This window comes from Vicia villosa, linkage group LG3 (assembly GCF_029867415.1).
Source record: "Vicia villosa cultivar HV-30 ecotype Madison, WI linkage group LG3, Vvil1.0, whole genome shotgun sequence".
Taxonomy (NCBI): domain Eukaryota; kingdom Viridiplantae; phylum Streptophyta; class Magnoliopsida; order Fabales; family Fabaceae; genus Vicia; species Vicia villosa.
Genome location: NC_081182.1, coordinates 17,822,174 through 17,833,836, shown reverse-complemented (window position 1 = coordinate 17,833,836; position 11,663 = coordinate 17,822,174). Strand labels below are relative to the sequence as shown.

Here is an 11,663-nt window from a genome sequence, read left to right as displayed (position 1 = left end):
TTATGATAACCTCAATGCTATTCATATTGCAGTCAATCTTGTGTTCTATGAACGTACAAAACACTTGGAAATTAATTGTCATCTTCTGCGAGAGAAGCTTCAAGATGGTTTACTCAAATTGATGCTCGTATCTTTCAAAGAACAAATTGATGAGTTATTCACTAAACCACGTCTTCCTCATCCATTTCATCTTCTTTTATTCAATTTTGGGATAATCAACATGTATCCTCCAACTTGTGGAAGGACATCATAGTGAGATAACAAAGTAGTTATAAGTTAGTTACTTCATTAACTAACTTGTTATGCAAGCTTTTCATATATAAATAAATAATTAGTTGCTAATTAGAGTCAGTTGGAGACTTTAATCCTATACTCGTACGCCTAGGTTATAATGTGTACACTCTCTTTCAACTACAAGTATAAGTTGTAATTCATCTTCTATAATCAATAAATTGATATGTTTTGTTCATGCTATATATCACATCATTATTGTCTTTATTTAAAGGTATTTAGGTAATTTTTAAAAAATATAATAATTTGTCTTTCTTTATTTATTGAAATAAGAGACAAAAAAAATGTGTATTGGTGTTACTTCCTTTCACTTTCTATCTTGTATTGTGTGAAACAAATAAGAAATATCCCGATCTTTTTCTTTTCTTTTTTATTTCCATTTACTTTTATTTCATCGTTAACAAAATAAATGATTAGGTAAACATACGTAAACAAATAAGAAAGAGTTTAATAAATATGCACTGACAGTGTAAAAAACTTTATACTGTCATCTAATAAGAATATATTGTTCTGCCATATCATCTCAGTAATTTAAAAATAACAGTGACTTGATAAGATACATGAGGACATGACAGTGATTGATTGACAGTGTAAAATTCCATCACTCATTTTCTCAATAAAAAATATTGAGATCTCTTTATTTTCATTTTATATCTTATAATATCACATTTATATTTATATTGAAGGTATTTAGGTCATTTTAGAAAGTATAATAATCTGTCTTTCTTTATTCATTGAAATAAAATAAGAGATGAAAAAAATGTGTACTATAGTTATTTCCTTCCACTTTCTATCTTGTATCAAACAAATAAAAGCACCCCAATCTCTTTCTTTCAATTTTACTTCCATTCACTTTCATCGTTAACCAAACAAAATGATTAGGTAAACGTCCGTGATCAAGATGAAATGAGAAAAATCAAACTTCAAAATCACATCACATAACACACGTGAAACATAACCAACCTCTTTCACGCCCCCAAATTACTGCAATTAATTATTAATCTTCTTTTTTGCGCCAATTTTTCTCGATCATGTTTATGCTCCATTTTCTACCTTCGATCTAAACTCCAAAATCATCCCTATCCGTTGATCTTCAACTGAATCATAATTCATCCCTTCTTCTCTGTTATTCTGCGCATTAACAGGTTCGCATTTTTCCTATTGTTGTTAATTTACTGTATTAATTTAATTTAATTTAATTTGATTCTAACTTCATTTTAATTTCAGTTTATTTGATTTGATTGATTTGATTTCTATGTTGCATAAGGTATTAGTATTTCTGAATTTTTGTGTGTGTGTGGCTAATTTAGGGTTTTTATAAGGAGTTAGAGATTTGTGATGGATATTGAGGGAGAAAAGAAGATGTTGGACGTTGGGGTGTATGAAGAGAGTGTTGGGAGGTATAATGAGTTGAAGAATTCGGAAGGAGACGAGGTTTTCGAGGAGGCTATAGATCCGGTTAAACATTTCAATGATCAGGTTGATGCTAATATTCGTGAAGGCGATGTTGCTGATACTGTTAGTGCATTGGTTGATGAAATTCGTGATAACGCGGATGAACTTGATAACTTTCATGAGGCAGTTGAGGTTGCTGATGCGAGCGTTGGAGTTTTGAAGGATGAAAAGGAAGTTGAAGTGGTTGCTGATCGGGATGTGCTTGAGGATCGGTGTTTGGAAAGTGGTAGTGATTTTAGTGGTGGAAAGGAGATAGCTGATTTAGACACTGATGGGAGCGTGGTTTTTCAGGAGGCTAGAGGCTTGGTGAAAGGAAACTCTGGTTTGTTGAGTGGGAAGGATGAAAATGAGGATCTTGAATTCATGACTCCTAAACAAAATGGTGGTATGCTTTTTGGAAATGGGAGCCCAGACAAGGTGGATTATGATGTTGCTGAGTTTCGTACAGAATCTGGATCTGATGAGGATATGAGAAACCAGGGTGCTGATGGTGGGTATTTGAAAGAGAGTGGCTTGGATCCCAATCTCAGGGATGAAAAAATAGAGGAACAGTGTAATGCTTCCGGCGACCCTTATGGTGAAATTCAAAATGATTCATATGATAATGCACACAAACATTCAGCTAACATGGATTTAGAACCTAATGGTGAAGTGTTTATAGAAATGGATGATGAGATCATTGGCACTGATATTAGCCACGGGGATACGAATGGAAAAGAAATGGGAATATCTGATATTCAGAAGACTGAATGCAAAGATTATGGTAATGATGAAACTAAGGATGATGATGTTGGATCAAGTTCAGAGCATCTGGAAACAATTGGTGAAACAAGAGTTTTTTCTCCGGTCGTAGATGAAAGGAAAGTGATTGAAACTGCTGGAAGCTCATCCCTATCAGAAAATTCTTTGGCTACTGAGATGCCGACTGTGCAGACTACTGCAACTAATTCAGAAGAAGAGAACATGAATGTTTACCGGTCTAAGGTTTCTAATGGAGAAAGTCAAGGAAATAATGAAAACTTATCTGTTGTTGGGGAACCTAAAAAGATACTTGAGAATAATACAAAAGAGAAACAAATAACTCAGATCACCCAAGAACAGAATGGTGAGTTTGTTTCCTCATCTGGAAAATCTGTTGCTACTAGCACCCCTCTTGTTCATCCTGCTGGCCTTGGATCTGCAGCTCCATTATTGAAACCTGCTCCCCGAGTAGTGCAGCAGTCGCGTGCGAATCATAATGTATCTAATACACAGTCCCAAAAAATGGAAGACTCCTCAACTGTGGAGGCTGAGGAGTATGACGAGACTCGAGAAAAACTTCAAATGATTAGGGTGAAGTTTTTGCGGCTAGCTAGTAGGTTTGGGCAGACTCCCCATAATGTTGTTGTAGCACAAGTTTTGTATAGATTAGGACTGGCTGAACAGCTCAGAGGGAGGAATGGGGGCCGTGTTGGCGCTTTTAGCTTTGATCGTGCAAGTGCAATGGCCGAGCAACTCGAATCAGCGGGTCAAGAACCACTTGATTTCTCTTGTACAATAATGATTATTGGAAAGACAGGAGTTGGAAAAAGTGCAACTATCAATTCTATCTTTGATGAAGTTAAATTTAATACTGATGCTTTTAATATGGGAACAAAAAAGGTTCAGGATGTTGTGGGAACAGTACAGGGCACTAAAGTCCGAGTCATTGATACACCAGGACTTCTACCTTCTTGGTCAGACCAGCGACATAATGAGAAGATCTTGCACTCTGTCAAGCGCTTTATTAAGAAATCACCACCTGATATTGTGCTGTATCTTGATAGAATAGATACACCGAGCCGGGATTTTAGTGATATGCCGCTCTTACGCACGATTACTGACATTTTTGGACCATCCATATGGTTCAATGCTATCGTGGGTTTGACTCACGCAGCATCTGCACCACCTGATGGCCCTAATGGCACTCCTTCCAGTTATGACATGTTTGTCACACAGCGCTCTCATGTTGTGCAGCAAGCTATTCGTCAAGCAGCTGGTGATATGCGCCTCATGAATCCTGTATCTTTGGTGGAGAACCACTCTGCATGCAGAATCGATACATCCGGCCAAAGAGTGTTGCCTAATGGTCTGGTTTGGAAACCACATCTGTTACTCTTATCATTTGCGTCAAAAGTTCTGGCTGAAGCAAATGCTCTTCTTAAGTTACAAGAGAGTCCGCCGGAAAAGCATTACACAGCTCGCACGAGAGGGCTCCCATTACCATATCTTCTATCATCCCTTTTGCAGTCAAGACCGCAATTAAAGTTGCCTGAGGAGCAATTCAGTGATGAGGACAGTCTCGATGACGTTCTTGATGAGCCATCAGATTCTGGTGATGAAACAGACCCTGATGACTTACCGCCATTTAAACCTTTGACAAAGGCCCAGATCAGAAACCTTTCTAGAGCTCAGAAGAAAGCATATCTGGATGAAATTGAGTACCGAGAAAAGCTTTTTATGAAGAAACAACTAAAGGATGAGAAAAAGCAACGAAAGATAATGAAGAAAATGGAAGAATCATTAAAAGATCTGCCAAGTGATTATAGTGAAAACGCCGAGGAAGAAAGTGGTGGTGCAGCTTCTGTTCCGGTTCCCATGCCAGATATGTCCTTGCCCGCTTCCTTTGATTCTGAGACTCCCACTCATCGGTATCGTTTTCTTGATTCATCCAACCAGTGGCTTGTAAGACCTGTCCTAGAAACTCATGGTTGGGATCATGATGTGGGTTATGAAGGCTTAAATGTAGAAAGATTGTTTGTTGTTAAAAACAAGTTACCCTTGTCTTTTAGTGGTCAAGTTACCAAGGATAAAAGGGATGCTAATGTTCAGATGGAAATAGCCAGTTCAGCTAAGTATGGAGAAGGGAAAGCAACTTCGTTGGGTTTTGATATGCAGACGGTTGGAAAAGACTTAGCTTACACATTACGTAGTGAGACAAAATTTTGTAATTTTAGGAGAAATAAAGCAACTGCGGGTCTCTCATTTACTCTCTTGGGTGATGCATTGTCAGCTGGAGTTAAAGTCGAAGACAAGTTGATTGCTAATAAGCAATTTGAGGTTGTTATTGCTGGCGGGGCAATGACAGGGCGTGATGATGTTGCCTATGGTGGCAGTTTGGAGGCCCGCTTGAGAGATAAAAATTACCCTCTAGGACGCTCTTTATCAACGCTTGGGCTTTCCGTTATGGATTGGCATGGAGATCTTGCTGTTGGGTGCAATTTACAATCACAAATTCCCATTGGACGGTATACAAACCTTGTTGCGCGAGGCAATTTGAACAATCGTGGGGCTGGACAGATAAGCATTCGATTAAATAGTTCAGAACAGCTTCAAATTGCTTTGATTGGTCTCATCCCTCTACTTAAGAAGATTGTTGGTTATTCTCAACAATTGGAGTTTGGACAATGACGGCGGTGTTAAATCATGGGAGCTGCAACACCTGCAGAGTAATAGGTAATTAATTTAAGATAACATCTCTTGCCAGGAGCTTTGAAACAAGAATAATGCTAAATTTTGCTTTTGTTTTTTCTATACCAAAAATGTTCTATTACTTGACCAGATCCATTCTAGTCTCCCCTGTTAGATAGTATCTTTTGGTATTCTTTACATTATGCAGCAGGACTCCAAGTAATGCAACTTTTTTACCTATATCTTCCTCATATATGACATATATATGCTTATAGATTCTTAAATTGGCAGTGTTGTCTTTTTCCTTGCATATTGTCAGAAGCACTCTCTTCGAAGTTAATTTTTGTTATCCTGTGGTCAGATTTTTTTTGTACCTTAGGGTATATGTTTGGATTGATGATTTTGGATGGCTAAGTCTATCTTTTAGTATATATTTAAGATTTTAATAAAACGGAAAGAAGAACATGATAGATAATCATATAACATTTCAATCGCATTTAATTTATGTGTAGACACATTTTACATCTTCCTTAGTATACAAAAGAAAAATAAGTCCTCTAAACATACCCTTAGGATCTTTTTTTTGGTTCTCCGCACATTACAGTTCGCGCCTTCGTGGTTTGTTTCTTAGAGATTTCTCTTCTGATTTTCCAACTTAAGTGTGTTCTTTCCTCAATTTGCTCTTTGTTTAGTTAAAATTGATTATTTTTTCCCCTCTTTCCTAGTATATTCCAGGAACAATTTTCACCAAGCATTAGATTCGGTGTGCCCATAACAAGTCAATTTTGGATTTTTTGCCGAACATCCTATATAGGCATAATCTTTTACTTTTATTCAGGTAATGTAACTCTTTTGAGCTTTTCATTCTTTAAATGCATGAGAGTAATGCAACGATTCATGACATGAACTCTTTCTTTTGCGAGGTTCATATAGTTAAAGTTGCTTTTGCAATATAACTTAATTGCCTCTTTTTTTCCCGTCTATTTCAGAAGTATATTTTGTTGTAGACTTGTCGCGTGGTGTTATGGCATGATAATAAAATTTTAGAACAGATTTAATCTTATGTTCTCACACATATTTGTGCTGGTAACGAATGCCAGATATATTACAGTCAGCAAATGCATTGGAATTATTTCCTCTCTCCATATTATTTATGTTCTTAAAAATAATGCCCTTTAAAACTCGCTGCCTTTCAATTTTTACACAGAATTTTATTCTATGGTTTTATCAGTTGGTCTATTTGTCACGGTCTCACGGATGTCAGATGTTGATTAACATACTATTTGTATTAGATTTTCTGTTTACACACACATAAACTGATACACACAATAAGTATTGATTGATATTATTTGCTAATTCTAATTGTGATAATAAGTTGTAATCCTAAAATCCTAATTAATAAGTATAAGGATTAATTAATAAGTATAAGGATTTGACTCTTTCATTCTAACACTCCCCCTCAAGATAAAGCTTATTCAGTTTTAAACTTGTTACACACATACACCTTAAAAGAGAAAATAAAACCAACTAGAATTAGAACCACAATGAACTTCCATGAACTAATAATGGAAAACAAGGTGTGGAACACACCTCTACTGAGAGATCCAGATACCAAAATAGTGCTGATATTAAATCCACCAAAAAAAACAAAGAACCCATGATTAATCAAAGGAGAGAGAAAATGCATCAAAAATCGATAAACAAGAGTAGTTTGAACAAGAACCTATGTACTCGCGCTCAAAAGTCAAAAATAGACGGAAATTGCAGAACCAGTTCATAAGACCAATACCAATGCAGGCAACCAAAAAACCCATCATTAGGCCGACAGTTCAAGGAGGATCAAACCAACTTCTAGATATCAGATTGAATTTGGGATTCTTCGTGTGTCCAAATTAGTCAACAACTCACCTCTATTTATAGTAGCATATAGCTATGCACTTGCGTGTAAAACTGTTTTACACTGTACATCTATTCAAATCATATGAAATTATCATTTTTATAGATTAGTTTGTAGAATATATTTATAAATATCTACATGACGTGATTTGATTGGATGCATGTGTAAAAAGATTTTATACTTTCAATGCATAACTATTAATCTCATATCTAATAGATAAGTTCAATAAATAATTGATATGATTTGCAAATTCTAGTCCTAGTTTAATAAAAATTAGGATTTATTTCTTCCATTCTAACAAACAAAAAGTAAGATGATCAAATTACATGTTCCATTTTTGTTTTAGAGTCTTTCAGTAGAGTTATAAAATTGATTTGAGAAAGAAACAAATGTTTCATTTGAACAATTTCAAATCTTTCCATCTTCTGGGATTTATCTTCCCTGTGGCTCAGATATAACCATTTCACTTCTTCTCCCACAACTGGAATTTTCTGTTGTGGTGCCTTTACTTGTCTACCCACTAAGATTTCATTTACTTTGTGAAAATATTTTTTTCTTCAAATTTTGTGTTAAATTTATTCTTGAAGTGAATAAATTGTCTGCAATTTTTAGAAATAATGAAAATTTCAAAATATTGTTTTCATTATTTCTGAAAATGCATCATCACTAACTAGCATTTTCTTTTCTCTCCAATAGTTTATTTCATTAGTTTCACATCTTCTCTTTAGCAAGTTAAAATTAAGTCATTCAAAAAAATAAAAACAGAAAATGTTTTCACAAATTAAAAGGACTTTAATAAAAAGTTTTTTTAATGGCTTTTGAACCAAATGGACAAATCATAACAAATGGTCCATGATATTGATGTATATGTTTGGCCAGCCTTGGATTTTGATAACCTATATTTTTCATATTTAGTTTATTCGAGATTTGTTTGCTAATTACATTTATATTTGTTTCATGAACTGTTTATATTCATAAAATCATTACTTGCATAGGAATCACCACATGTCTTTGTTGTATTGTATGTAATATGAAGAGAAATAGCTACTAAGACAAGACTAGATGAAAAACATGCAGATGCTGAGTTTTGGATTTATTTCTCACAATCTCACTTGACCTTTTTGTCTTGTGCAGGCTAGGACATTGCTTGAGGCTTGAGCTACCAATATTTAAATTGGGCTGATTTTGGTATCATTTTAAAGTTAAAAGGTATATCTATTATTGAATCATCATCCAATTCCAACGAGTGCAATGTCGAAATAAGTCTCATTCTATAGTGCAGTTACCATTACAAACCCATGACATTCTCTCACTTAAGAGTTGAACTACCTCTTTGAAAAGTTGTTACAGAGATCTTTAAGTTGAACTACCTCTTTGAAAAGTTGTAACAGAGATCTTTAAGTATAAACTGGAGAGACATGAGAAAAGTTGTTACAGAGAGCTTCAAGTATAAACTGGAGAGACACGAAAGCAGTGGTCTATATAAGGAGGATACAACACCAAACGAAGTATGAATTTTAGGAATCATTGTGTGAATGTTGAACAGTTTTCTCTTTTTTCTTTGTAGTTTTGTTTTTACCAGAGATTGGATGATTGTTGTTAAAACTTGTACATTGATGGAAGACTAGAGTCAATCTAAGAGACTCAAGAATTTTTGTTTGAATTATGGATTCACTATTCTTATTTGTTCATTTATATTCACATCTTTTTATACCTCTAATTTTTATATTTAATTACTATTTCAAATTACTAGTAGATGTATGAGTTGTTTTAATAATTGAATTAAAGTTAAAAATAAAGCTTGACTATCAGATGTGAGTTACTTTAATAATTCAATTGAAGTTAAAAATTTGGATTGATTAATTTGAAATCTAATTAAAAACAGGCAATCAATTAATAATCTATTTTAATTAGAAATTGTTTTTTTTAATAAATGCAATTTATTGAATAAAAGAATATAAGATGATGGGTCAAAAGCACAAATAAGAACAAAAATCTATTGACTTGCATTTCCTCTATAAAAATGTGAAATATCTTGAATTTAAAAGAGCATATAATATTTAAAGTACTCTTCCATTTAATTAAAATATGTGTAATAATCAACAAAAAATAAATATTTTATTTTGTTGTATGAAAATGTGAGATATCTTAAATCTAGGAGCGTATAATATGTAAAATATTCTTCTATTTAATTAAAATATGTCAATGGATAATATTCAAATCAATATTATTGTTAATGAATTATAATTTTGATTTTAATTTTATTAATTATTATTTATTTTGAAGATATGAGTACCAACTTTTTCTTTTCCTTTTTTTCTACATTTTTCTCAACTTTATTTCTCATGTTTTTATTTTTCTAATATTCGTCTCTCTTTTTCTTTTGAAAAAAATTAACATAAGATCATGTAAATTGATATAAATTAGAATGCTTTAATTCTATTTGTTTATTATACTAAATTGTACTCTTGCTATGTACAAATCATGTTTATGGAATACTTACCATTTTTTTAACTGTCTTCTGTTTAAAAAAATAAATTTTTTATTTTTGAAAATATGCGTATTCAATATATTGTAATTAAAATAATTGATTTTTTTACAGAAAAAATTCTTTATTTAAAATTCTTAAAGAATATTTCGGAGACACTTGTTACTAATTAGCACTGATCCTTTTCATTTTATATAATTATTTATATTTAAAATAGTAATAATAGGCTTGAAGCATAAAATATATTTAAATAATACATTTTTTATGTATCGAATGAAATAAATTATTTGATAGGTACATTTTAATTGTGTTTGAACTGAAGTCACTTTATTAAAAAAAAATGATATTAGAGTTTAGCTCTTGTTTAAAGACTAATCTTTAAACAAACATTCGTCTTTCAATGATAAAGAGTATGCTTACTGAAAAGAGAAAGTTATTTCCGTACCAATGATAATCGTTACATCTTAGTTCCTTAAAATCTATTATGTTAGTTAAAATGATCATTTCCATTAAATGTCTTAGAAAAATGTTAAGTTGTGATGATATGGAAAATCATTTGTTCGCAAAAACCATATTAGTGAGTCAAAAATGTTTTATAAATGTCTAAAGCTCTTCATTAGGAAGCAAATCGAAAAAAGAAGGTTTAATACATCTTTTGGTCACTTAACTTAATTTAAAGTTTCAATTTAGTCTCTTAGCTAATAAACATTCATATTTATCCCTTCAAAAAAGATTATGTTAGTTAAATTGGTTGTTTCATCTAAATTTTGAGGGGAAAAATTAAATTATGCATACGTGGCAATCTAGTTAGTATTATGTAATATGACATTATAAATCAGTTTTGGTAGAGTTTTAATAAGTTTTTGTTCAATTTTGGTTTAACGCCTTTAATTTGAATAAGGTTAAGTAATAAAATTATGTTCAATTTTATTGATATGAAATTCTATTAACCCAAAAGTCTCAATTTGTTAATCCAAAAAGTTATGAAATTCTGGTGAATAACATGTCATTGGATTTTATTGATCTGTTGAATAACATGTCATGAAATTATGTTTAACACAAATTAACCAAGATATAACAGATTTTAGCATGATTTATGAAACATTTTAATAGAGTTTTTGTAATTTATGAACTAGTTTTAGCAGAATTTTGTAAACAAGTTATAACATAGTTTCATAAACAAGTTATAGAAGAATTTGAATGTACAATTTATATTGTAAACATTATAAACTAGTTTTAGTAGAATTTTAACATATGTTTTAAAAATCCGTTGAACTTTGAATCGTTGTCTAATTTGGTTCGGTTTGGATGAATAAACAGTTAGATCTATAAAATTGGGATAAAATTGCTTCAAGTGCAAAAAAACAAAAAAAAAAAATCGTAAAATCGGAACCAATTTTGATGAAACAGACGGTTCAAAAAATCAAAGATAATTTTTTTTATGTTTTGCTTCATTTTATTTCTTTGTTTAAACCTAAAATATTAATTATAAAATTAAAATACACGAGACAATATAAATATAAATAGAAAGAGAAAAAATAATGTAATATTTGTAGACACGAGATAACTATGTTGGTTTTTTAAAGAGATGTGAAAATTTATACTGATGAATACTTTATGGCTTCGAGTTAAGAAATTAGACAAATATATAAATATTGATCCTTAACTAATTTTATGATTTGTTATTGGATTTTACATTGCATTCTTGTTATTTTGTAAGTTTGTTTATCAGTATCGTATTTATATGAGAATTTTATTTTATAAATTATGATATAAATTAATTTTATTAGGATATTTAATAATATATTTATTTATTTTCTTAGTTTAAATTTAATATACGGTTTAACCGGTTGTACCGATTGAACCATGACCCGTATGTTTTAACGGTTCTTTCTCTGATTCGGTTTTTAAAACATTGATTTTACCAATCTTTAGACTTTATAAATGAGAGTTGTAGCAGAGTTATAACTGCTTTAATCAACATTATAACCGAGTTTCATTAAATCAACACAACTTTTACATAATTTGCTCGTGACAATAAACCATCACAGCTTTTACAAAATTTTCTCATGACATTAAACCAACATAGTCTTTAAAATGACC

The 11,663-nt window shown here is 31.8% G+C and overlaps 1 protein-coding gene across 3 annotated transcripts; it reads left to right on the top strand.

Annotated features, from left to right (window-relative positions):
• Positions 1-1,215: 1,215 nt before the first annotated feature.
• Positions 1,216-8,767, top strand: LOC131660480 (translocase of chloroplast 120, chloroplastic-like). Of its 3 annotated transcripts, none has more exons than XR_009300903.1 (4): positions 1,216-1,436; positions 1,602-5,220; positions 5,911-6,013; positions 8,207-8,767. XR_009300903.1 is itself a non-coding variant. In XM_058929725.1 (3 exons), exon 2 carries the CDS (start codon positions 1,630-1,632, stop codon positions 5,173-5,175), a length of 3,546 nt encoding a protein of 1,181 aa, XP_058785708.1. In that variant the 5' UTR covers positions 1,216-1,436; positions 1,602-1,629; the 3' UTR covers positions 5,176-5,220; positions 8,207-8,767. The 3 variants fall into 3 exon arrangements, 1 of the variants encoding a protein (XP_058785708.1); XR_009300902.1 differs by having other exon boundaries at positions 5,901-6,013; XM_058929725.1 differs by lacking the exon at positions 5,911-6,013.
• Positions 8,768-11,663: the final 2,896 nt, after the last annotated feature.